Here is a 26,605-nt window from a genome sequence, read left to right as displayed (position 1 = left end):
TCTGCTTTTGGAGAGTCCAGTTAAACAAGGAGCCCCCTACCCTTGATGTCTCCTCTTAGCAATACTCCATCTACTGACCCTCCTCACTCTGCCTCAGTTTACTGTACTTGGAGTTGAACACAATTACTCTCTTCTGTTGTGTGAGCGCTATTCTAATAATCTTGAAAAAAGTCTTCCTTACAGTTTTAACAAGTGTCAGAATAATTTTTCTTTAACACCTCCAACAATGACCTTTGGTTGTATCCACCCCCCTTGAGCAAGAGCAGAAAGAATGATGTAGCCCTTGGGGACAGTGGGATGGGGGAGGCTTTGGGTTTGGGATTCTGAATTTGAGGATTTGGAGCTCCCAGGACAGACTCGAAGGCCTCAGAGTCCCTGAAGAAGTTGGAGAGATCATGAGTGCCTTTCATTTATTCTGATATGATTTGGTAGAAAGGATACCAGACTCAGAGTCTAGCAAGTGTAAGAAAGTCTCATTATTAATAATACCATTAAGCCTTACCTTTACTCAGACCCCAAGGAAAACTGATTATTTTATTCAGACTAACACTTCTTCCTATCCCATTGACTTCATGTATTTCTACTTTTTTAGTGAAGTCATAAGAGTTAGGTGTCAGATTCATAACAGAGGTCACAAACTTTCATCATCATGGCCTGCTCTGGTGAAATTCTCTGACAGGGCTTATCAAGTGTGTGGTCTTGGAGTTGACTTGGGGTTTCTTTGATAGTCTTCACTTCTTCACTTTTCTTTTTCTTTTCTTTTCTTTTTTTTTACTCTAGAGGTAACTCCATTTCAGATTTACAATTTGGCCTCTCCTATCAGTATAAATTCTTTCCAGCACTGTGGGACTTCCCTATTTACTGAAAAAACACTATTTAAATACCAACCGATGAGCAATATGGCACCCTTGGCACAGACTTTTCCAGCCTGAGGAGCAAGTTCCTGACCTTGTAAATCAAGAGGCCTTTATCACTCAAAAGGAATGGAAGAGGCATCGGTAGGGGCCCACCTGACGTACCGTCACAGTTGCCAGGGTGCTTGGGAATCACATTAGCATTTTCGAGGACATGAGTCTGCCTCAGACTTCTTATAAATACAGCTTGACTCAGTCACTCTATGACTGACACCCTTGGGACATGAAGTGGTTACTATTCTTTGGGGCCCTTATTGGGCTCAGCATCTGTGGCCGAGAAAAGTTTTTTGGGTAAGTTCCTTTTGGACTTATTATTATTACTTGGTTAATTCAGTGATATGGGAGCCGAATGGATTTGAAAATGAATGGCTGATTATATCTCAAGTGGAGTTGGCATTGGGAAAGAAGACACGAGCTTGTGTCCCAGTTCTGCCCTATGTCATCCTGGGCAAGTTCCTTCTCTCTCAAGCTCAATCATATCTGTGAAATCAGGACGAGGTGGGCTCCACAGTCCCTCCCTGGCTCCCTAATCTCCTGCCAGTTCTTTTACTTCCCAGTTCTTATTTCTTTCTTTCTTTCTTTTTTTTTTTTTTAAAGATTTTTTATTTATTTATTTGACAGAGATAGAGACAGCCAGCGAGAGAGGGAACACAAGCAGGGGGAGTGGGAGAGGAAGAAGCAGGCTCATAGTGGAGGAGCCTGATGTGGGGCTCGATCCCATAACGCCGGGATCACGCCCTGAGCCGAAGGCAGACGCTCAACCGCTGTGCCACCCAGGTGCCCCCACCAGTTCTTATTTCTAAGGTCAGTTCCAGGCCTCTTCCACTTTTTTTTTTTTTTTAAAGATTTTATTTATTAATTTGACAGACAGCCAGTGAGAGAGGGAACACAAGCAGGGGGAGTGGGAGAGGGAGAAGCAGGTTCCCAGAGGAGCAGGGAGCCCGATGTGGGGCTCGATCCCAGGACCCCGGGGTCACGCCCTGAGCTGACGGCAGATGCTTAACGACTGAGCCACCCAGGAGCCCCACCTCTTCCACTTTCTTACTTCTATATTCTGAAGTACCAAGAACTACCAGGAATTGTTTCTAATTTCCACCATGCTTAGGAGAAAACCTGGGTCTTAGGCTTTTTGGTTTCATCTCTCTGTTAGTGGTGGAGGCTTTGTAGACCTGGGGCTTTCTCATCAGCATCTGGGACACAGAGATTTGCTAGGTCTTGCCTAACCACAGTGGTGAGAATTGACATGTGAGGATACACCTGTACACTGTGTGTGTGTGTGTGTGTGTACATATATGCTCAACACGCTCCATGCAGAATGCTTTGCGGTTTGCGGAGAAGACATTTGGGAGGTAGGGGAGATGAAAGGATGCCGTGGTCCCCTGCTAGAAGATTGAATTCTAATAACTCATTACTGCATAATGCTTTGCCATTTGCAAAGAGCTTTCATGTGCATTATCTTTTGGATCACGCAACAACTCTGCAGGCAGGGGTGTTATTTTCCTCAATTTAAACATGAAAAAACTCAGCCTTAGAAAGGTTAAGGAACCTGCCCAAGGCCACTTAGCTGGTAAGCAGGGGAGCTGGAACTCTGAAGGCAAAACGCATACCCTTTGCTGTAACACAAGTTAATCTCCAGATAGAATCCTTTATCTCGCAGATATATCTCTGTTAGTTTACTCTCTAATATGCTAGCTGGCTAAAGGGACTTGGGGGTTGTTTATTGAGGTAATTACTTATATGAGATGGAGTAATTTTTATGGTGATGACTTCTTTTCACACCTGGTGTCTACTGTCAAATAGCTCAGAGGGGTTAGGCATAGCAGGTGGCCGGAGAAGGAGATTTTTCCACAGGCAGCTCAGCAGTAGGTGTGTAATAACTATGCTTGCCGCCGTGTGGGCTGATGCATGGAGCTGTCAGGCTCTCACTGCAGCTATTCACATGGCTGGAAAAATCTTTATTTCTCAGGATACAGACTTTGCTTACAATGTAGCAGACACCTGAGTTGAGACAGCTGGGCCTGGTGCTGGAGTGCCCACCCCAGGAGCTTATAATGAAAGGGCTGCCTGCTGGAGCTGATTGCAGATGGTTTTAACTGATGGTGTCATCCTCACGCCAAAATCTGTTCTCACCCTATGGTAGGGAACCCAGGAAAGGCGGTGGGATCCTTCCAGGGGCTCACAGACATGTCCCACACACCCAGCTCAGTGAACATTTCTAACAAGGGGAAGCTGGCCTCTCTGAGCATTCAGGAGACGGGAGGCCAGAGCACGGGTTGGCTAGAAGGGGGGGACAGTACTGATGGAGATGAAGATGATGGGTTTTCTCCCCCACCCTCAGCCCTCAGCTTTTGTTCCTTCTACCCAATGCCCTACTGCTCCCGGTGTCTTGCTCTGCTGGTGTCTTCTGTCCTGCCCTTTGGTCATCTTTTTTTTTTTTTTTTTTTAAAGATTTTATTTATTTATTTGACAGAGATAGAGACAGCCAGCGAGAGAGGGAACACAAGCAGGGGGAGTGGGAGAGGAAGAAGCAGGCTCATAGCAGAGGAGCCTGATGTGGGGCTCGATTCCAGAACGCCGGGATCACGCCCTGAGCTGAAGGCAGGCGTTCAACCGCTGTGCCACCCAGGCGCCCCTGCCCTTTGGTCATCTTAAGGACAGGACGGTGGCCAGGATGCCTAGAGGTACAGGGCAGGCAGAGAACAGGAATGTAGTTGCAGAACCGGTTGGAGGAGAACCAGCGGTAGCTGGCAGGCATTTAAGAGTTCCGTGGTGGTGGTTGGGGATATGGGTGAGAAAGGCACAAAGAACAGGCCACTTGGCTTGCCTGCATGGAAACGAGGGAGGGATAGAAGCTCAGCACCAGGGGGACTGTTGACTGTCAGAACGTGGGATGAGTGTGAGGGTGAGTGAGAGGAGGGCGCCAGGAGCACTAAGAACACCTGTGTGGAGTAGTAGGGGTAAACACAGCAACTTGCAAATCCCTATATATCCCCTCTCCCAGACAAATCTTCCACTTTCAGAGAGTTTGAGATCTTTGCATGGATTTCCAGAGAGTGGAGATAGGTTGTGTGCAGCTATCTGCACTCTCAGGACTGGGAAAGAGCATTTTTCAAATAGAGACAAGGACAATTAGGGCAAGAAAATGGCTGCCCTTCACCAGGCGCCTACTTACGTTCTCTCTGCTTCTAGGTTTTTTTTGCTTTTTTAAAAGATTTATTTATTTATTTATTTGACAGGGAGAGAGACAGCCAGCGAGAGAGGGAACACAAGCAGGGGGGGTGGGAGAGGAAGAAGCAGGCTCCCAGTGGAGCAGGGAGCCCGACGCGGGGCTCCATTCCAGGACCCTGGGATCATGCCCTGAGCTGAAGGCAGACGCTTAAGGACTGAGCCACCCAGGCATCTCTGCTTCTAGGTTTTGATGGACTTATGCTCAGGAGAATGGTGTTAGATTCACCAGCGCCCTCCCCCCCCCACTTTTTAGCATCCTCTGAAGACTGTCCCTAACGTTGCCTCCGGGTTAGGGAGAACCTCATGGGGGATGACAGTTGGTTCTAAAGCCTGGGCGTGAGATTGCCAGGCAGATAAGGAAAAGGGCTGGGCATCTGGGCAGAGGGAACAGCATGTGCAAAGGCATGGAAGGGCAAAGGACGTGGTGAATTTGGGATTTCAGTGAGGCCGGAACTGAGAGCGTGGAGGAGGAAGAGGTGGAGGAGAGACAGATAGGGAAGGGCTCCACTCTGCACCAGTCCTTCCACTCTGCCTCTCTGCGCTCCAGTTGCGTCTTTGTGCTCTGTAACTTGGCTGATAGGGCATGATGAAATGTGCTGTGGCCAGTTAGATCCACGATGTTCCACTGTCGTGACCTGTGCCCAGGAGTATGGAAGTTCTGTGGCGAAGCCACCACTCCGGGAAAAGTAAAACGCATGCTCTGCGTGCCTGTGTAACATGGTGTTCATACTCTTGCGAGCCCCTTATTCTTATGTTCCTCTTTTTTTCCTGTTCCTTCTCCCTCCCCTCCTTCCTTGTAATTGCTCTAGTCAGTGCTGTATTTTACAGATGCCTCATTTTGCCGATAGAGATGGCAGTGCACAGGTGCTTTCTAGAACCCTCATTTCAAAGACTCCTCTTTTTCTGGAGTGTTGGGGGTGGGTTGTGACAGAGCATAAGTTCGGCAGATGGGCCTTGGTACTTAGCCAGGAGTAAGGATTTCCCTTCTGCTTTAAACCTGTTCCTTTTTTGGGAGGCTGCTTGCCTGTGTCAGGGAAATGGTGGTTTGACTCCCCATCTTCACGGGGCTTCAGTTCGACCTCTAGCAAGCGTGTTGGGTTCAGACTGAGACCTGCCCGGCCGGTGGCTTCTCCACTGTGGCCTCAACAGCTCCCAGGGGTTGTGCTCAGTGGCCCACCTCCAAGGACCCTGTGGAGACCGGATGAGCCAGGAGAAAGTGAGCCCTTTGGCGCTGGCATTTCCTCCAGACCTGCCACCTTTAGTGGCAGCAATTCTGTGGTGGACCTTGCCTCTTTGGGGCTGGACTAGGCCCCCTGGAGATTCTCCAGAATCTCCCCGAACAAAGTTAAACCCTGAGAGTCCCATCTGGATTGAGCCGGTTTTCTGATGAGAAGATGCGGATCTGCCACGTGAGGCTGCACATTTAGCTCCCTGTGACAGAACCATTTTCCCTGTCAACAGGTCCTTCAGCCCACAGCCCTCTCCAGCAGCTCTTCCCGCATTCATTCGTGTAAAGGGATGACGCATGTGACAGCGTCGAGTGCGGATTCATTCGGGCTGTCACCTAGCAACGGCCTAATGGCTCCCCTGGCTCCCTGAGCCGGCTGAGAGCACAAAGGCAGCTTTTCAGGCTCGGCCTTCTCCCACCCACACACAGGACTTCGGGGGCCTCGGCCCCTGCCGCTGCTGCGGAAGCTAAATGGTGTAGATGAAGCAAGTTCAGGACAAACAACAAAGGGGGGCTCGGGACTGGCCGGCTCACTTCTGGGCCTTCTCAGGGCCCCCTTGGGAGGATTGAATCCCAAGTCAGCCGCAGCACCCTAGCCCGTATTGTACTTCACATTTGTATAGAGTTCTGGAGCTGGACAGGATTGAGAGACCACCCAGCAAATAGCTAACCCTCCAAGGATGGAAGGTCTGTTCTCTTTTCCAGCTCTTTCCAGCGTGGACCTTCAGCTAGAGTTTCAGTCCTAGCCCCTGACAGTGAAGAAGTGCTTCTTTATGTCTTGAGTTAGCTTTGCGTGTAACTCAGGAACATTCCTTTCTGCAAAATATATATGTTTTTCATTATAAAGTAATATGACCACATTACAGAAAACAGATACAAGGGGAAAAAAAGTCAGTCATCCATAATCCCACGACCCGGACATAAGCACTGTCAGCATTTGCTATATTTCCGTTGTCTGTTTTTCTTCCAATGCATCTGCTTTTTCCATACTTGTAATCATGGCATACACACAATTTTGTGTCCTGCTCTTTCACTTAATATTTCCCTTCAAGTTATACTATAAGCACTTTTTCATATTTGCCACATAGTCTTATTTTTAATGGCTATACATTATAACCAAAGACTAGACCATTTCCTCTCATTCGGCCCAGTTATGTCTGGGACATAGGCTTGGGGTTTATTTGCCAGCTGAAAGCTCACCATTATCTTGTTTTTTGTTTTTTTTTTTTTTTTCTCCAGGGACCAAGTTTTTAGGATTAACGTCAGAAATGGAGACGAGATCAGCAGACTAAGTCAGCTAGTGAATTCAGACAATCTTAAGGTACCTGGTTCTTCTTAGTCCTCTTGGGTATCTCTGACTTCTGTGAGAGAAGACTCTTGCACCCTGGCATTGTTACTCCTGGAGAGTTTTTGGGTATAGTCCTGTATTAGTTAACGTGCCCTCACAGGATTGCAAGGGCTGATGGGGAAAAGTACCGTGATCACAGCACTGCTGTCCTTGGAGCTGGGCAGCCTCAACGGTGGGCTCCATCTTTCTATCTGCCATTGACTTACCACTTCTTTGACTTTGCCAGATATTGCCTTCTGGGTAGGCCAGACACAGCTGTGAAATGGGCAAAGTTTGCCCTTGGGCAGAACCCAGATCCTTAGGGATCACCCTGGCTTTTGGCAGTTGTTCTGGAAGAATGAGCTCATTGTGCCTTTTACCTGAACTGTCCTTTAACCTGGTTTTATTTCTGTTCTCCAGCTCAACGTCTGGAAACCTCCCTCCACCTTCAGTCGTCCTGTAGATATCCTGGTCCCGTCTATCAGTCTGCAGCCAGTCAAATCCTTCCTGAAGTCCCAGGGCTTAGAGTACTCAGTGACAATTGAAGACCTGCAGGTAGGTAGGCCAAGGTCCCTAACTGGTCTTGCATAGGACAAAGCACACAGAGTGGACCCGAGACATGTGCAAGTCCTGGTCTTAGCCTTCTGCATTTTATAGATGAACTCACTGAGGTCCATGGAAGTAAAGTGCAGTGACTTGTTAGTGGGAACATGTAGTAGAAAGGGCATACATAGGTTAGGGAACTGGACGGATCTGGATCCAAATCCTGATTTTGCTAACTATCAGCTGTGTGACTTTTGACACGGTATTAACGTCTTGAGTCTCTGTTTCTTCATCAGTAAAATGGTAACAGCGGTGCCTACTTCATACAATTTATTGGGAAAATTAAATGTATTAAGTGTATGTGGAATGCCCAACGGTACTTGGTCTGTCATAGATGCCCCACAAATATGAAGCCTCTCTCCCTTGTTGTATTTGAAGTCAAGAGGGAAGAAAGTGTGTCTGTGTGTGTGTGGGAGGGGGTATTGGAGACCAGTCATAAAAAGCATCTTTTGAGAAAGAGGGAATGTCACCAATAGTTCTCAGCGTAGGGAACATCACCACCCAAGCCAGACACCCAAGCCTCACGACCTGTATCTGAACAGCAGGACAGTGCCTGGCTCATGTTCTCTCCTTCACCGAGGTGGGTTATGGACTAATTGGTGATTTGGCCCAAGAGTTTCCTGATGGCGTGAGCAGCTGTGAGCTTATTAATCATCCTCACATGTCACAGACATCTGCCAGGAGCCTTCAAAGTATGAGTGGTTATAAGAATTTCTTTGTTTCTGAATGGTTTCCCAAGCTGTCTATTTCAGAGGCACTGGATACCAGATGCGGGCTGATGTCTAGAGAATTCATAGTATAGAATAACCAGATAGCACATATGTTGCTTTTGGGGAGTAAGTGGGTTTTGAACGGGTGATGTACATTGGTGCCAATAAATAAGCTTTTATAGATATGTGGAAGAACTCTGACCCCCTTTTACACCTTGATGTTTGTGTGCTGAGGGTGCCGCCATCTTGGCCAGCTCATGCCAAAATATGGCAGAAACAACATGAACCTCCATCTCCAGTGGGGCACTTCACAGCGTTGCCGTGTCTGTTTTAGGCCCTCTTAGATAATGAAGATGAAGAAATGCAACACAATGAAGGGCAAGAGCGGAGCAGTAATAACTTCAACTATGGGGCCTACCATTCCCTGGAAGCTGTAAGTGTCTCAGAGCAGGTTAAGATCAAGGTCATCGCCATCCTGGGTTTCGAACCCCCTTCCTTACTTTGAGGAGACGTTAGTCCTTAGCACAGTATGTCTTCACTAAGGGGCTAAAATGTGAACACTACCATTTTTTGGTAATTCTTGAGTTGTTTATCTCCCACCAGCACCTAAGAGCGTAGTGAGACACAACTGAACATTTTCTCCCACATGCATCCTTCTTTTCTAAGGCAACCCTTGAAAGAAAACCATGAAATAATTACAATCATTTCCGTCCTTGTAATTCAGCCTTCTTATACCCCGCCATAATCCCTGTATTTTACTCACCCGGATTAAAATGTTACTTATTCCAGGCAAGTAGACAGTGGTTATTTCCAAGGTTAACCAAATATTTCCACTCATTTATCATGATTACTTATAATGTATATTTGTTCTATAATGTGTTTTGGTGCTGTGTTTAGTTAAAAACCACTTTATATAGATGACTGACTTTCAAGGTAAGCCAACCCTTCCAATAAAAAACTTGGAGCAGAACCACTTAATATGATATTAGAACTTGAGGAATCAAGAGGGGCTATAGAGTGAGACTGTATCACATGTCCTATAGTTTCCCTGTGACCCTCAATGTCTTCTACATTAGTCTGGAAACCCTACTAGCTCAGAACAACACCTCAAAACGAAATTGTTATTCTCCTTCCCATACCTGCATACACGTTGTTCTTTATATCCAAAGATGGGGTTCCTGGCATGCTTTTCGTGAGGCATAGACTTCGAGTTGTTTTTCTTCTAGATGAGGGATTATTTCCAAGGTTGACCAACTGTTTTCACTTCTTTCCCATGATTGTCAGTAGCTTTGTGTAGTGTGTACACTTCCAACCGCACTGCCCCTTGATCCCTTTTGTGACCAGTGACACACATCTGCCAAACAGCTGGATGAAGTTAGGAGTTCAGTCCAGGGCCATGGACAAAAGCAGAGCTCAGGGCTCACACAGGGATCAGACCCATGACGTGAGCCTTGTTAACGTGGCGCACTCCCTAGCTGAGCTAAGTGGTTGCAAATGTCACCCAAGACCCCGGGAACTCCATCCCCTCCCCTGCCTGCTATGGGCGCCGCACTTTCTCCTGCACTTGCTTTTGCTGTCTGGCTTTAGGGGTCACTGCCGTCTGATGGCAGCTTCCCCCACTTCCCCTGTCCCCCGTGAGGCCTTCTGCTATGCCTCGGTGTACCGTCTCCCTCTTGGCTTGATCACATACAGTTCTTTCTAAAAACAGCTTTGAAGAGCTCTCATCCTTTAACCGCTTAGGCCTGCTTGGGTCTCTGGTGGGAGTCTCATGTCTGTCTCAGCCAGGGTTTCCAATTTCAGTTTTTCTGTGTGTTGTTGTGGTTGCCGTTGTTTCTGTTAATTTCCCAGCTGAGTTTCCACCTCATGTTGGCAGTGTGAATTTGTGCCCCTCCCTCCTGATATAGCTTGGTGTTTTAACTTCTCCTGGGTGACTCTCTTGCCTCTCATGGCTCAGGGTGGGCATCCAGCTTTTGCTTCACTTTCTAGGGTCAGTAGATAGAGTTTCCAGGCCCTTTTCATGACTGGAATGGCCAGTTCTCAGCTCTCAAGTTCCAGCTCCTTGCTCCACTCTGGGTCCTGGGCTCTTTATCGCTATTCCTGGGTTGCTGTAAACCCTCAGTGCCTAAGGCAGATATCTGGTCCCAAGGCTCCATTTTCTGATGCATATTTTTCTCCTCTGTAAAGCTCCCTCTTCCACTTTTAAGGTCTAAATATAAATTTCTTTATTTCCTTCTTTTGCCCCTCAGAAGTTTTGAGCAACAAAGATGGATAAACTCTATTTAAATCAAGTTTTTTTTTTTTTTTAGAAATTGAAACTGAAAGGAAGCATCTGTAGCCATTATTTACAGTTCTTCACTATTCTCTTAGGGACGTTAGAGGAATCTCCAAAGTGGGGTGCTTGTACTGCAGGGTGTAAGCAAAGATGCTTCACTGGGATGGAGTAAGAAACTATTACAACTTCTATTTACGTTCTACGTACTTTTATATTTATTGTTAAAGCCACCATTTTTGTTTCTTTTGTTTGTTTGTTTTATAAGGTACGTAATATATTTGGTACATTATTCCAGTGGTATACATAATATGTTGTATATATTTAATATATATAATATATGGATAATATATGCACATTATAAAACAAATATATATATATGGTGTACGCTAATTAAAAAATAAACTGGTGGAGAAAGTGATGGAAAGGTTTGGAAAGGACCGTTTTCAAGAACCTTGGCTAAATGGGGCAATTGCTGATTATCCAGTCTAGTGTGGCGTGAAGGACCACACTGCTAGAGCAGTATTTGCACTAGTCTCTCTAGTTTAGTGGCCTATAATTTTATGGACAGAAAAAATGTGTTATTCTCTAGAACATTGTGGAAAAGGACTCTTTAGGCAGTTCTTCAAGCATAAGTATTCCATGGCGGTAATATTGTCAACCCCGAGATCGAAGGGCTGGATCTAATCATTGATAAATCAATAAAGAAATCATTGGGATCAGTAAGATGAAGTTCACAGATACCTACCCAGAGCTGAACAAAATTTTCAAATGCCCCTAAGTTCACTTTTTCATGCTTCAGATTTACCATGAGATGGACAGCATTGCCAGAGATGTTCCTGACTTGGCGAGCAGGGTGAAGATTGGGCATTCGTTTGAAAACCGGCCCATGTATGTACTGAAGGTGAGGCCCCAGGCTCCTCAAGAGGCCTGACTGGACTCAGGCTCCTGGTCCCTTGTGTCCAGAACCCAGCCCTCAGACTCTGAAGAAGGCAGCTTTTTAGGTTCTCCTTGACTTCAGGGACACAGGGAGACATCTACTGAGATTCAAATTTGGTGTGACCAAGAGTCCCCTATTTTTGCCTAATGTGGAAGGAGTTAGAATTTAGAAGGAGTCCATCCCATTGCAAGTTTTGACTGAAAGGCAGGATTAGCGGGGTGGGGGTGGGGTGGGGGGGGTGGGGGGGTGGGGGTGGTTGTAGAGTGTGTGAGGGGTTGTGGGATGGGGGTGGGTGGGTTGGTTAGCATTCCAGAAAGCGCTCAGATGGGCCACAATCTTTTGCCTTCATTTTTACCTCTAAAAAGCAAGTCAAATTGGGATAGTTCTACAAATTCTATTCTGCTTTTAGGGGTACTTATTGGAAAAGCAATCTAGGAAGCTAATTTTAGGGTTGATGTAATTTTAAGCCCAGTCTATGATCCTTGGCTGCACAAAGCCTAATTTCTAGATATTTCTAACAGATTCACGTCTATATTGGCAAAAGAGGTAGAGAATTTATGGCAGGGACATAAATAATCCGGCCAAATGAATAAAAAGGAATTTGGAGATATGAACCATGGAACAGCTGATGGTGCTAAGAATTTGTCAAATCCTTAGCTTCAGAGAAGCCCTGAAGAACCCAGGCTCGTGGCTTGAATTACCAGCCAGAGGTGATTTGCCACTGAGCTGGTCGCTCTAAAATAATCCACATAAATTTAGATTATTTGCCAACCTGATGGAGACTCTGGCTTCATTAGCACCACGCTTTGACCCAGGGCGGCCCGGCCCCGTGCTAGAAGGCAGGAGGCAGAATTCATTTAATGCCATTTGCAAAGAGCTATAGTGAACCTCTCTCCTCCTCCTTTTAAAATCGAATTCATTTACTGCATCAACTAGAACGGGCTGGTTCATGCACTCTTGGGTCTCTCTGTTGGGATACCATTTGAGGTCTTTCAAGAGACATAATATAATCTCTAATCACACTGGCATTATCATTCGCAATAGCAATTGTTTCCCCTTCCCATTTGCTTCCAACCCTGGAGCAGCTCAAGCGGCTGGGCCTCGCCAGCCAACCAATTAAGCTCCCTGGTTGCGGATAAGCCTGATAAATAGATGGTGCCCTCAGGAACATTTGGTCTCTGAATTATCTTAAATGGAGTAAATGAATAGGGGTGAGCTGGGGAGAGGAGAGGTGAGTGGAGACATGGGCAGGAGGGTCATTTTCTGGCCTCTTTGTCCTTTCACAGTTCAGCACTGCCGAAGGCAGGCGGCGGCGGCGGCGGCCGGCCATTTGGCTGAACGCAGGCATCCATTCCCGAGAGTGGATCTCGCAGGCCACGGCGATCTGGACTGCGAGGAAGGTCATGTCTCCCGGTATTAGCTGAGCATTCTGGCGGGCCCAGGGTGCCCCTGCAGGGTCCCAAGAGGCTGGGCCCGGGGGACGAGGTGGGAAGGCACTCTGCACAGACACAGTAGGCCAGGGGGCCTTTTTGGATTGGAGAAGCAAAAGGTCAGCGCCCTTTGGTCAAGCCATTGTGGCTAAAGGACAAAGTCCATTCATGGCTGAGAGCAAGCTGATGAGCTACAGAGGTGGCCCCGAAACACTGACCGAGAGTCAGCCCCGCAGAAAGGGGTGAAACTCAGATGAACTTTGCCTTCAGCTCCACCCTAGCCCTCCAGACCCTCAGGGACCTCATGCTGTCTCCGTGTCCCCCTGGAGAGTCTGCTTTAAGGCAGCACTAGGGAGAGGAGGAGTGCTGTGTGTGCAGGATTTCCTTTCCCTGCCTGTTAGCATGGGGGCCCAGATTCCCCAAAACTAGAGTGATGTGTGGCTCTTCCCTCCCTTGTTCCCATCCCCCGGAAGGAATGAATCAACCAGGCAGCCCCGGACTCCTTGCAGTTGATGTCATCATGAAGCCATGTTCCCCCAGGTTTTGAAGCACTCCCAAGAGCTTTGCAGAGAGCTGTGTCTATGAGGGTGGCAGGGAGGCTGCAGAGGGGTATCTTTGGAAGATACACGGGCTTAGACTGAGCACCCCAGCTGGCCATGGCATAGCTGACAAGCTTCTTGTCTCTGCTTAGATTGTATCTGATTACGGGAAGGACCCAGCCATCACCTCCATCTTGCAGAAAATGGACATTTTCTTGTTGCCGGTGGCCAATCCTGATGGATATGTGTACACACAAACTCAAGTGAGTAATACTGAATGAGCTGGGCTTGACGTTAAGAAGAGTCTGTTGAATTTCTTGCTGTGCCACCTAAACAGTTGGAGGAACGTGGAGAGAACTCCCACACATATGCACGTTACGAGCTTCCTTGCGCTCCCATTTTTCACTCGTTCCCTGAGCTGAGAGCCACCAGGGAATATTTTTTCTTAGAGAGAATAGTCTAATGAACTCCCTATCATGCACGGATCTTGAACAATTATCAACACTTTACCAATCTTCTTTTCATTTCTTTCCCTCCCACACATTTTTTTTCCCTTTTGTTTAAAAGCAAATCCCTGACATCAGGTTATTTTACCCCAAATTTCTTTAGTACGCATCTCTGGTTGATGATAATTAAAACAAAACAAAACAAAAAAACCCCAAACAATACACCACTGTCACTTTAAAAAAAAATTAATGGAATTTCTTTAATATCATCTAATTCCCCCAATTATCTTTTAAATGTCTTTCGAGTCAGTTTGTTGAAATCAGTACCCAAATAAGGTTTGCACCTGTATTTGGTTGTTCCGGCTTCAGGCTTTTTAAATCTATGGCAGTTACCCACCCCCACCCCTGCCACATGCATCTCTCTTAAAAATGTCATTCCTTTGTTGGAGAAACCAAGTAAATTGTCCTGTAGAATGTCTCACATTCTGAATTTGGCTGATGGCTCCTTTGTTGTGTGTCATTTGTTCCTGTACCCCCCGCATTTCCCCTTCACTAGTAGTCAGTCAGATCTTGAAGTTTGATTGGATTCAGGTGCGTTTTTTAGGCAAGAATAAAGCACTTGCTGTGCACTTCCTGTCATGCCGGGGATCGTACGATGTCTGTCTGTCCTTCTTCTGCCGAAGCCAAAAATTATTCAGTGGGTCAGGTGCTACCAGGCTGGTTCTTGTGTTACAAAGTTCTCATCAGGACATTTTGGGGAGTCCTCTCTGAGCTGGAAGGGCTGAGCCTCCTTTCTGTGGGAGATGAGAGGAGGCCGCTCAGTCCGTGGGGACCGGAGTCCCGGTGATCCTCCAGGCAGAGCTGCAAGCAGCTTGCCCCCTCCACGGTGCCCGTGTCCATCACAGACCTCAGAGAACACCTTGCTTCTCCTGTGCCCTGACCCATCTCTGAATGCTTGTTCCTTGGTGGCCTTTTCAGAACCGACTATGGAGGAAGACACGGTCCCTCAGTCCTGGAAGCCGTTGCATTGGTGCTGATCCAAATAGGAATTGGAATGCTAGTTTTGCAGGTAGGCTGGGAAGGTGGCTTTCACACCTCGTTGCCCCTGGGGAGCCTGCTCCCCAGGGCTCCGAGCTGGCAGTGAGGGAGCCGGGTTCCAGGTTGGCTCGTTCCTGCTTCACTGAGAGACTTGGGTCAATCCCTTACACTATGTCTTGGGTTTTTTTCTTTTTTTTAAAAAAACATTTTTTGGGGTAATTTTGAAAGGGAATGACTCAGCAATTCTTGTTCTCCCGAAAGAACACTAACATTTTAAAAATGGTTCTAGTCTTAGATGTACAGATCCACGCCTTACACCCCCCTAGTCATCCCTGCTTCTCCCGGGCGAGCAACTAGGTGGGTGGAAGGGCTCCTGGTGGAAACTGGGAAGAGAGCAGTTAGCACCGTGACCCTAACAGACCAGATCGTGTGACGTGGTGAGGCTTCAACTCCAGCAGTTGACCCTTAGATGCGTCAGTGTGATGCGCAGCCCTTTGGTGTCATGGGAAGGACACGAGAATTAGGAGACCGTTCTGAGTTCCAGCTATTTAAAAATCATCCCTACAGCCGTGCCCACTGGCTGCCAGGTATTTTCCTGTGTGTTACCTTATTTATTCATCTGACCCAGTGAGTGAGTTTTATTATCTGAAACGAGACAGTCGAAGCTCAGAGGCGGTCTCAGGAGCCTGTGGTCAAGAGTTAGGGTCGAACCTCACCTTGCAGCTCCAGAACCTGATAGTGCTTGCTCTCGCCCTTCCACAGCTGTGCTGATGTCCTGTCTTCAAAGTACTTCTTGCACTTGCACACTCGCCTGCCACTCGCACCATGGCGGGGAGAATAATGTGCCTGTGGGGAAGGAGCTGATAGAAATGTGGGAACTGAGGGCATCAGAGTGAAGTCAGATCTTCCCACAACTGGAGGTGTTGCCCACATGCCAGGGGCCTCCGGGAGCTAGCTGTGAGGTAGTGCAGAAGGCAGTGTTTCTCAATACCTGTCAGAGGCGAGGCTTTAGCCACAGCGATAGATTATTTTTGGCAGCACTTGGCCATTAAGATCTGAACCAAGAGAATGAGTTGACACCAGAATAAATGGAGTCATTTTCATTATTAATTGGTATTCATATTAATTATCTAGAATACTTATTAATTACAACTCATTGTCATGTATGATATTAATTATTTATGACAACTGTTAGTGATGCAATACAAGGTCAACTCTATCCATTTAAAGGAGTCCTTCCAGTTTTTCCTCCTCCGCTGTGGCAGATCCAGTACCCTCCCACTTCGGCACCCTCCCCGCCACCCACACATGTTGCGGACTAGGCCCCTGGGGGGCTCCTCACATTGATCTGTCCATGGCCAGCCTCTTCTGCCCTTCCTCCAGGTTGAGTGCCCTCCATTTCTTTGTTCTTGCCTATGGGTTCATGTTTCTGCTTGGGCCTCCCCCCACAGGAGAGGGAGCCAGTGACAACCCTTGCTCTGAAATATACCACGGACCCCATGCCAACTCGGAAGCGGAGGTGAAGTCGGTGGTAGATTTCATCCAAGAACACGGGAATTTCAAATGCTTCATCGACTTGCACAGCTACTCACAGCTGCTGATGTATCCATATGGGTACACGGTCAAGACGGCCCCAGATGCCGATGAACTGGTGAGTGATGGGCCGCCTTCCACCTAGCCCTGGGCCTGCTTGACCCTGGGGTGCTGCCACAGTGGTCCTTCTGCAGCTTATAGGGAAAGGCCGGGAGGCCGGACTTATTTCATTCAGGGCTTGGTCTTCTCTCCCTGTCCTTTGGAATGTGCCATCAGACCTACCGGGGACAGGAAGAAGACAGTTCTCCTTACTTCTGTGTTTGCTGTGAGTTTCAAGAACCACACCTGACCCCTGCCTTTCCCTCTCAATTGTTTTTCTGACCAAAATACATGATGGGCCTACCGCTTGCCAAGAACTGTGGGTGGCATTGTGGTGGGTAAGGGGAAGGTGCTCCTCATTCCGGTCAAGGTGGAGTTTAAGTAGGGTTCAGGCTACAGCCTAGGGGTGCTCTGTGTCACATAGAGTGACTCACCCTAGGATGTGAACAGGCACTTAGGGTGGCCTGACTGGAGCAGGGCTGGCATCTGTAGGATGACTGCAGGCTTCTCCCTCTGTGCTTGTCGGCTCAAGAGCGCCCCCCTCCCCAGGGCCACAGCTAGCCCACAAAGCCCCCAGCAGATGCAGGGCTCATCCTAGGGGTGGGCTCGATTCTGGTCTCAAACAGGCACTCCGCATGAGCACATCCATGAACGATGGCCCTGTCTCCACCTCCACTCTGGGAACACCCAACTCTCAGAGGTTTTTCTCTGGAACATACTTGGCCTTCTCACATGTTAACGAACGTGACATTCCCATCCCTCAGGATAGGTGAAGATGGTGGTGCATTTACAGGTTGGGTTGGTGAGCAGCCCTCTGCATCTCTGTGTATCAGGCTTTGGCTCTGGTTGGATGGAAAAGAAGGAGACCAGAAGGGAAACTTGAGGGAAGGGCCGAGAATCTTCCACACCATTGCAGTGCAGAAAAGCTGAGGGGTGTAAGGCTGTGGGATCCACTCTTTCTCACGCCGCTCGTTCCCCCTCCTAGGACCAGGTGGCGAGGCGTGCGGCCAAAGCTCTGGCTTCCCTGTCGGGCACTACGTACCAAGTGGGTCCTACCTGCACCACTGTCTGTAAGTACTTGTTGTGTCAGTTATTTAGAAAATGCTTGGAGAGGAAACTTGAAATGAAGTGGGAGAAGAGCTGCAAGTTAGGCTTACTACGTTGTAGTCTGTTTTTGCTGTTAGTAATAGACCAAATTTGCGTCAAGCCTGTGGGATGATAGCTGCTGTGGGCGGTCGTCTCCATCAGTACCATCAACATGGTCATGCTATCTGTCACGTGCCTGTGGAGAGTTGAGTCCTGCTGGTGTGCTTGAGTCTGTGTCCCTTCTATTCCATGAAAGATAGTTTATCAGAAATTCCTCAAGCCTATCATTCCATTTTCAAAGGAAACCCACCTTTGGATAGGCAGACTGAGGTGGTGATAGGGGGCTGGAGGAGAGCCCCTCCCTTCCCATCAGAAATGAGCACGTGTTGGAGCACAGCGTGCTGGGAGCTGGGGTCCTCTTTGCAATGGTTAGTATCAAGCCAGAAACCCCCGAACAAACTCTACCAAGACTCCAAACCTGACGACAGTCTTGAGGCTCATTACCTACAGCTTCAACCTCATTTTGAGGAAATACCTTTGTTTTGGTTTCTCACTGAACTGTTTCATCTGAGTGTTTCACTCTGTTCCTACAGCTCCTTCCAGTTCCCTCGTGCTGGGAGCCTGAGCTTTACACTTAAAGATCAAATTGAAGAATGTTATCATTCTCCGAGAGTCTAGCTATCAATAGGAAATAAAAATACGAACATGAGGAACATGGTTCTGACACCTTTAAAGCTAGTGCCCTTCTCCCTTCCAGTGCCTCCTCTGTAAGTAATTTTCCCACAGTGGGCCCATCCTCAGACCCCCTGCAAACTTGCTGATATTTCTGTCCTCTTCCATACCATAACTCTCCCATCCAATTGCTTCACCCTCAGTTAGCTGTTCCCTTCAGTCTTCCTCTCCTGGAAAGTTTCTCCATCCCCCCTCCCGGATTCTCCTCTGTACTCTGACCTCAGCACTCTTGTCTGTGTTTCATATGCCTCCTCGCTGCATAGAGCAATTAGCCTGATGTTGGTGTTTGTGTGGCTAATTGTGGCAACCAGCCATTAATTATTCATAGTTGATTATTATTAGCGTTGTTAAATGGGAACTCCTCAGAGAAGCAGCACATCAGGAGAGTTTCTCCATCCTCTGCTTAATTAGTGAGAACTGAGTTGAAGACTGCAGAGAGATGAAGAGACTTGGTAGGAGTCCTTTGACGAGGCCCTCTCAAAAGAGCTTTGAGGGTCAGCACAGTCCTGGCTTTTGGGTCAAACACCAGGTTAAAGGATGGCCTTGTCATCCCACATCAAACACATTCTTCCCAGCGTAAGTTATGCCGAAATCAAGAGATACTTATCGGATTCCTCCAGAACAAGAGGAGGAAGGCTCTCCAGAGTGTTGTCCAGGAGACATAATATTTCCTAAGTCTTTCAACAGCACATCTTCTGCATTCTTTAAAGGCTTTGTCTACCCTCCTTGCTTTCCAGAAATGTAATCAATGTTCGTATCATAACACTCTGATCCCATGGGTTGTTGCTTGTGCTACATGAAGAGTCGATGTTTGTCCCTTCAAGTGCCAGACCTTTCCTTAGACTAACCATTTTCACTGAAAATAATTCTCAAATGAAGTTCACACTTTCTTGCCTTTTCAAACAGAGCATGTACCAGGGATTTAAGCTCCTTTCTTCATGACGGAGTGGCCTTCTGCACATCAGTTGTGACGTCCCGAAGGCCTTCTGTGCCATATTGCATGTTCAATCCCTGTGCTGGACAGCCCCAAGCCCATTTTGCTTCTTTAATTCTTGTGTCTGCTTTTTTAGAGTTTTCATGTTTCCTTCCCCTGGTCAGACTGTACTGCTTTCAGGCCACCTGCCTCTAGCAACCTTGTCCCCTTCTCTTCGCTACTAAGAGCTGATACACAAGTTCTTTGGGCTCATTTGACTCGTGGACAGATCGTGAGTAAGAAGGATGTTCATGATGGCATTGTTTATAGTCACAGAAGCCTGGTGAGCAGCTAAATGTCCATCAGTACAGTACTGAATAAAAACACATTTGGTACAGGCACACAATGGAACAGTGTGCCCCCTTTAAATGAATGAGGTGTGTGTATATGTGCTAATAGGGAATAATCTTTAAATGTTAATCAAAAAATACAATGTGGTTTTTATTTTATTTATTGTAATTTTAAGTTTTTATTTATCTTATTATTTTTTTAAGGATTTTATTTATTTGAGAGAGAGAGAGAGCATGAGAGAGAGTGAGCACAAGCGGGGCAGGGAGGGGTAGTGTCAGAGGGAGAAGCAGACTCTCCGCTGAACGTGGAGCTCGAAATACAGGGTGTTTTTAATAGTATGTTCCCATTAATGTTAAAAGAGTAGATAGACTAGGACGCCTCGGTGGCTCAGTCACTTAAGCCTCTGCCTTCGGCTCAGGTCGTGATCTTGGTCCTGGGATCAAACCCTGGGTCGGGCTCCACTGCTCAGTGGAGAGTCTGGTTCTCCCTCTCTCTCTGCCCCTCACCCCTCCTCATGATCTCTCTTTCTTTCAAATAGATAAATAAATAAAATCCTTTTTTTAAAAAAAGAGTAGGTAGACTTTGAGCAGGGACCCAAATAAAGTGAAGTGCATGCACTTGGTCACTTTGCTCGTCAGAGGACTTCTTGCCTCCTTCCAGAATATAAGATGTGTTCTGAAATGCTTGAGGTTGCCATTTAAACAACCTCTGGAAACTTCTGGTGCCATCATCTGTTTGTTACTCAGCATGTTCTCAGGGTAGAGGAGGACTATGAGAACCACACAAGGATTTCAGAGACTGTAGGAGAACCTGTTTCATAACCTCATGGGGCATGTCATCACAATAGAAGCAGCATCTCTAGAAAAATCACAAGTGGTATCATGAGAAACAACCCTCAAGAATGATGGAAAAACAAAAGGACCTGTGTTTTCGTTGAACAGACATGTGCTATACTAAATGGACTGGAAGGAGGTTGAGGAAAGCATGGGCTTTTTTCAGCAGATGGCCTTGGGTTTCAATTCCAGTCCTGCCATTTTCCATCTATATTTCCTTAGATAAATTACTCATTATGAGCCTGGATTTCCTCCTCTGAAAAACAAGGACAGTGATACTCACCTCACTGGGTTTTTAAAGATTAATGAGGTCATAAATGTAAACTTTCCAGTATAAATGGCCAGCTCACGGGAGATGTTCAATAAATGATAGCTGCTATTGACATCATGATTTTATTATTCAGTGTCGTCCACACTTTGCACTTCTAGTGAGTTTCTGCTCTAGAAGGGTTTGGCTCGGAAGAAGCAGGAAAACGGGCCTCTTTCCCTTCCCCAGCCTTTTGGCAAAGGGAAGTCCCAAGGGCTATGCTTCTTTGTCTCTGTGTATCAGTTTTCTCTTGCTATGTAAAAAGTTATCCTAAAACTTAGCAGCTTAAAATAATAAACATTTATTTACTTCTACTTTTTCCCTGGGGTAGGGATTCAAGAACGGCTTAGCTGGGTGGCTGTGGCTCAGGGCCTCTCCCGAGGTTGCGGTCAAGGTGTCTTCCAGGGCTAGAGTCACTGAAGGGCTTGACTGGGCTGGAGGGGTCTGCTTCTCAGGTGGCTCACTCAGGTGCTGAGTACCTGCAAGAGGCCTCCATTCTTCACCACTCAGACGTGGCTATAGGACACTCTCTGACCGTCCACACACCCTGATGCGTGGCTTTCCCCAGAGCAAATGATCCAAGAGAGAGCGAGGCAGAAGCCACAGCATTTGTGATCTAGCCGTCACGTCTGCAATCTCCTGTTAGTTACCTAGGTTAGGGCAGCCCCACTCAGTGTTGGAGGGGATGACCCAAGGATGTGAAGACCAGGAGACAAGGATCACTGGGGCTGTCTTGAAGGCTGCCTATCACACTCTGTGAAGATTGGTTTTGAGTGACCAGAAGGAGTTTACACAGTGAGTTAGTGACCAGGTGGGCACTAAAATTTAAGGTCTCTTGGTTTGAGATGAATGAAGACGTTCGTCCTGTAGGACAGCCTGAGGCGTATTGATCAGGCCAGTGGTTGTGTGTTGGTGGCCTGATGACCTTCAGAAAGAACGCTAGGTCCCTAAGGAGCCACAGGCCGGTAGAACTCCCGAGGCCTGACCATCTAACCCTGAAAGGAACTGGGGTTCAAGGGTATATTCTTTTCTGACTTACAGATCCAGCTAGCGGGAGCAGCGTTGACTGGGCGTATGATAATGGCATCAAGTATGCATTCACGTTTGAGTTGAGAGATACCGGGCACTATGGCTTCCTCCTGCCAGCCAACCAGATCATCCCCACTGCAGAGGAGACCTGGTTGGGGCTGAAGACCATCATGGAGCATGTGCGGGACAACCTCTACTAGATGAGGAGCCCCACTCTGTCTCCAGTTATTTCTCCCCATGTATGTGTGCTCGCTTAAGCCATGATTAAAGGGAGCTTGTTCTTTCATGTGTGAGTCAGAGCCCTCTAGCTTTGTGGGGAGCACAGTTCTGCCCCTCCCCAGCCCTCATCTTTGAAGTTCATGCATTCTGGTGGTGCCCCTCAGAGAGGTGCTCTTGCCACCCTGCTGCGTTTTGGTCCTGCTGTTTCACTAAGCCCTTTGTGTGCCCTTCCTTTCACATAATTGGTTAGGCACGCCACACTTAGGATCACTCCGTACTGGGTAGCATGTCTCTACCTCATTTTTAGAACAAAAAACATCTAAGATGGTTCCCTAGCCTTGTCCAATCTAGCCAGCCTGGTGACCTTGCTCTGCTGGGGCCCCAAGGGGTATGCTGTGGGCGACAATGCCTATCTTTGAGATCAGTCTCAAGGGTGACACAGAACTTCCTTGAATTTATCTCACTCCTTTTTGAACATATTTGTCTTTGAAAAATAAATCTTGTAGGGTTATCAGTACAGCCCATCTTCCTTTTTTTTTTTTTTTTGGTTTTTGTTTGGGGTCTGAATACAAAGTAGTGGATCACTTCTCATCACTGGGCCCCAAATTCCTAGATATGACAGTTCTGATCATGTTCTTCCCTTGTTACACAGTGTAACTGGGATCCCAGAAGGGGATCTGTGTCACTATAGGTGCTGCTCACCCAGGAACCCTTAATGAAGTGGTGATCTCATAGCAGGATTGCTAAATTATCCCCATCTGTCCTAATGGGCTCACCTCTACTTTGCCTTTTGAACTCACTTCTGAGATCTTGCCCTCACCCTACGGGTCCTAAATCATTCCTCTGGCCTGGATAATCTCACTGCCCTGGCACATTCCCGTTTGTGCTTTGCTGTACCTCGTGTTTCCTTCTCCTGGCTTTTCTTTTGGTCTTCAAAGACAACCTCTATTTTGCATCCTCGACCATGAGTGTCAAGGTGGAGCAAGGATTCATCAGTCAGGCTTCTCTTGTTCCATTCCTTCTCAGCACATACTATCTGCCCCCCCTCCCCTTTTTTCAAACATGTCTGTAAATCTTACCCTCCTGCCTAGGATTTATGCGGCATCTGGCGTGTGCTCATAAGCCAATAAATATTCAATGTGAGTCTCGTGATCATCTCCTGTTCTTCGCCTTCACCTGAATGGAACCAAGCCATGGTTTTGAATATGCAGCTCTTTCTAATGTCAAAAGTCAATTTTAATCCCTGTCTGTATCACATGACATGTAGGAAGGCCTTCTCTCCATCAGGCCAAGGCGCCTCCAGGGCAGTGTTACCTTGGTGACTGCACTCTGGTCCTGGGTCTAGTTCTTAGTTTTTCAGCTCAGGAGCTTGGTATTCTCAGTGTCCATGTTGATTAGACTCGGGGATGCTGACTCACGCCCACAGAGCTCAGATAAGGCAGATGATAAAATCAGAATACGGATTTATTAATTTACATCATGGCATGTAACTGTTTAGTGGATTGGATCCTCACGTCGGTCTGCACAGTACATTCTCTCCCTGTAGGCAAGATACATGGGAAGCCAAATTATAATCAGAAGGTTGTTTAGCGAGCGGGGCATCAGAGCAAGGAAAGTTAATTACAGTCTATGATTAGAATTTTTAATGGTATCCAGCTCCAATAGCATGATATATCCAATTCTATAACCAGAACACACCTGCCAGCCAGCCAGCTGGTCGCTTGTGCTGGCTAGTCAGTGTCGCCTTGGACCAGACAATGCCTCAAGAGGAATGACAGTGCTTGCCTCTGGGACTTGCCTCTAACCTGGCTCTATGTAGAGACCTCCTCACCCCCAAGACTGAGATTGCCCTTTAGATCCCTTGAGAGAAAGATTTGTTAAACAATACATAAAAAGCCATAAAGAGAATACCTGCGACTGTAATAAAATTAAGAGCTTCTGTTCAGTAAAAGACACATAAAGAAAATGAGGAGTAAAGGTATAAACTAGAAGATATTCACTATATTCACATACACACAACAAAGGGCATATGAAGCACTCCCACAGATCAATAAGAAAAGCAAAATAACCAAGAGAAAATGGACAGAAGCTATGAACAAGCATTTCATAGAAGAGGAAATAGATATATCTGATAAACATATGAAGAGGTGGTTACTGACTGAGGACCTACCAGTCAGGACTGCAATGCGATACCATTTTATACTCTTTCAAATTACAAAAATCAACATGTTGGAGAGGAGGTGGGTGATAGGATCTCTTATATATTATTGGTGGGCATGTGAATCCGTAAAACCACTTTGGAAAATAGTTTGGCATTACCTTCTAAAGTTCACACCTGATGGTCCAGCTATTTCACCCCAGGCATAAACCCAAGAAATTCTTGCACATATACAACAAGAGACATATATGAGAATGTTTCACAGCAACACTGTTCATATTAGCAAAAACCTAAAAACAACTTGAAAGTCCACCAGTGGGAGAATGGGTGAATAAAGTATGGTATTTTCACACTCTGAAATATTATACAACAGTCAGAACAAAATTTAGTGTGATTTCCTTTCTAGAGAAGTTCCAAATAAGTGAACAAAATATAAGTTATACTTCCTTCTCAGGAAGACATAAAAAATTTGATAAAACTGTAGAGAAAGGGAAGAAAGATAGGATACACGCTCAGACCCCTTTTCCTGTTCAAGTGTACTGATTCCCAGCTGCTATGAGTGCTGGCTGCCAACAGCTCAAGGCTCCCTCCCTCTCTGGAGAATTGCTGTTAGCCAAATAGGGGCTGACTCACACAGGAAGCGTTGCACTTGTTTTCTCTATATCACCTCCCCAAATGTCAGCCAATGACTGACTAACTTGGGGGCACAAACAGCTAATCTTTTGCCTCAGTGTAGGGTCACACTGTGGTGCAATGTGGGCTCCAGAGTTCTGAATACCTTTTCCAGCTCATTCCAAATCCTTCATTAGCTTTTTTCACCCCTCGTCCTGTCCTGCTTCCCAAACTCCCCTTCTCCTGAGAACTCCCTCAAAAAAATGACCTAAACAAGAATCCCATCTTAAGCTCTGCTTCTAGGGAAATGGACTTAAGACAACAGGAAGTGAAGAGCCTGGCATTCTGAGTGATGATTACCTAGGATGGGGAGAGGCGGGGGATGAGATAGAGGCCAGGGCTCTATGGTTAGATTCAGGTTCTGTTTTTTCACGTATTTATTACCTAATTTAGAAGAAAAAACAAACCCTAATTCAATAGCTAAGTAAGTCATAAAAGAGGGCCACGCATGGATCAATGATGAGCATGCCATTAGCCAAGGATTTTGTTTAATCTATTTCCATGGACCTGAAATCCAGTTTTAAAAATGTTTATAAAGGTACAGATTTTAACACAAAAATGTTTTCCTATTCAATATGCATTTATTGAGTGTCTAGTGTGCCAGCGACAATTTTAGATGCTGGCAAGGCACTGGCAAACAAGAAGACAAAATTCCTTCTTGCATGGAATTTCATTGTCGTTGGAGAGACAGAAAGTACTCAAGAAAACAAATTAAAAATTTTAATTTGGTTAATGAGCGCTGCTGTAAATACCAGAAAACCGGCTGCTGGAAGGACAGAGATGTATGGTGGTGGGGCCTCTCGACTGGGGAAGTTAAGGAAGACAGTGTTTGGGCTTGTGGTATAAAATTTTTCTTAACTCTCTTCTTTGTCTTCGTTTTGTACTCCCCAAGCCATATGAAAAATGTAGGCTAGATGTTGTTATCCACGTTTTACAGGTGGAAGATCTCAAGAGCAGTGTCTCTTGCCTAAGACAAGTAATTAATATTTTCTGTTCTTTAAGTGAAGACCCCACCGAAAAAGAGAAAACTCGAGCCATAAACATTCATGGACACAACTTATATTTCTGAAACACACTTAAGCTTGAAAGGCTTTCATATCTCATCAAATGAGTCTCTATGGAATTTTCCACTATTAGGGACACCAATGAGGATGGAAAAGGGACAATCCATTGATAATGGAAAAAAGTATTTTGAGTTCTTTTTTCTGCAGTACCGGGGGTGGGGTGGCGTTTGCTGAGCTGTTCCCAAGTCTTATACCCAGTCTCCTTGGGGTCCAAAAAAAGACCTCGGTGAAGTGGCTGACAGGATGAAGGATAGAGTCCATGGCTGTTGATGGGACTATCTGTCATCTCTGTGCTGCCCACTTGAAACCAGAGCCACCCATTGAATTGCAGCCAACTGGGGACTGACACACAGACCACATCCACTTCTGTCTTCTGGGTTATAGATGGTGAGGAGCAGTAGGATAGCCCAACTCCTTCGCTTGGCCACGTGTCCTCGGGCCTTGATGGAATCTCTGGGAGCTCCAGTTTCCCCATATTTAAAATGAGAATAATGGTAGTATTTACAGTAGTGTCTCAAGAGAATTCAGGAAGCTAATGTATTAAAGTATGAAGCACCTTACTTGGCAAGAGCAGTTCTCAGTGTGTGTTAGCTTGAATCATTATTCTCACCAGGTGGTGGACGTTCAGTTATGAATCAGGTGATTGGCATTTTTCCTAATTTCCTTTAGATTTTTCCTGAGTCTTCATGACAAAGATCTCAACAGTTCTCAGGAAAGGGCTTGTTGGATGCTAAGTCATTTTTAGTATTATTGGGGTTTTGAAATATTGGAGTTCTTTCTCTGGGAGCTTTCCCATGTTAAATAGATATTGATGCCCCTTTACTGGGTTAACACAAAGGATTATTGCCTGAACCCTTCACAGGTCCAGCTTTCAAGCACAACCATGTCAAGTCTATGGGGTCACCTTTGATTTTTACAGGTGCCGGGAAGACCCCAC

General features: G+C 46.5%; 1 protein-coding gene across 1 annotated transcript; it reads left to right on the top strand.

The window, feature by feature from the left end:
* Positions 1–1,122: 1,122 nt before the first annotated feature.
* On the top strand, positions 1,123–23,029 carry CPA4 (carboxypeptidase A4). Its single transcript, XM_045792644.2, has 11 exons — positions 1,123–1,205; positions 6,610–6,691; positions 7,118–7,252; positions 8,345–8,443; positions 11,082–11,183; positions 12,506–12,619; positions 13,341–13,451; positions 14,613–14,703; positions 16,124–16,323; positions 17,290–17,374; positions 21,568–23,029. Exons 1-11 carry the CDS (start codon positions 1,138–1,140, stop codon positions 21,753–21,755), a joined length of 1,275 nt encoding a protein of 424 aa, XP_045648600.2. The 5' UTR covers positions 1,123–1,137; the 3' UTR covers positions 21,756–23,029.
* Positions 23,030–26,605: the final 3,576 nt, after the last annotated feature.

This window comes from Ursus americanus, chromosome 3 (assembly GCF_024610735.1).
Source record: "Ursus americanus isolate L20-20 chromosome 3, mUrsAme1.1.p, whole genome shotgun sequence".
NCBI classification, from domain to species: Eukaryota; Metazoa; Chordata; class Mammalia; order Carnivora; family Ursidae; genus Ursus; species Ursus americanus.
Note: the sequence above shows the minus strand (reverse complement) of the source record. Positions and strands in the feature narration are given on the sequence as shown.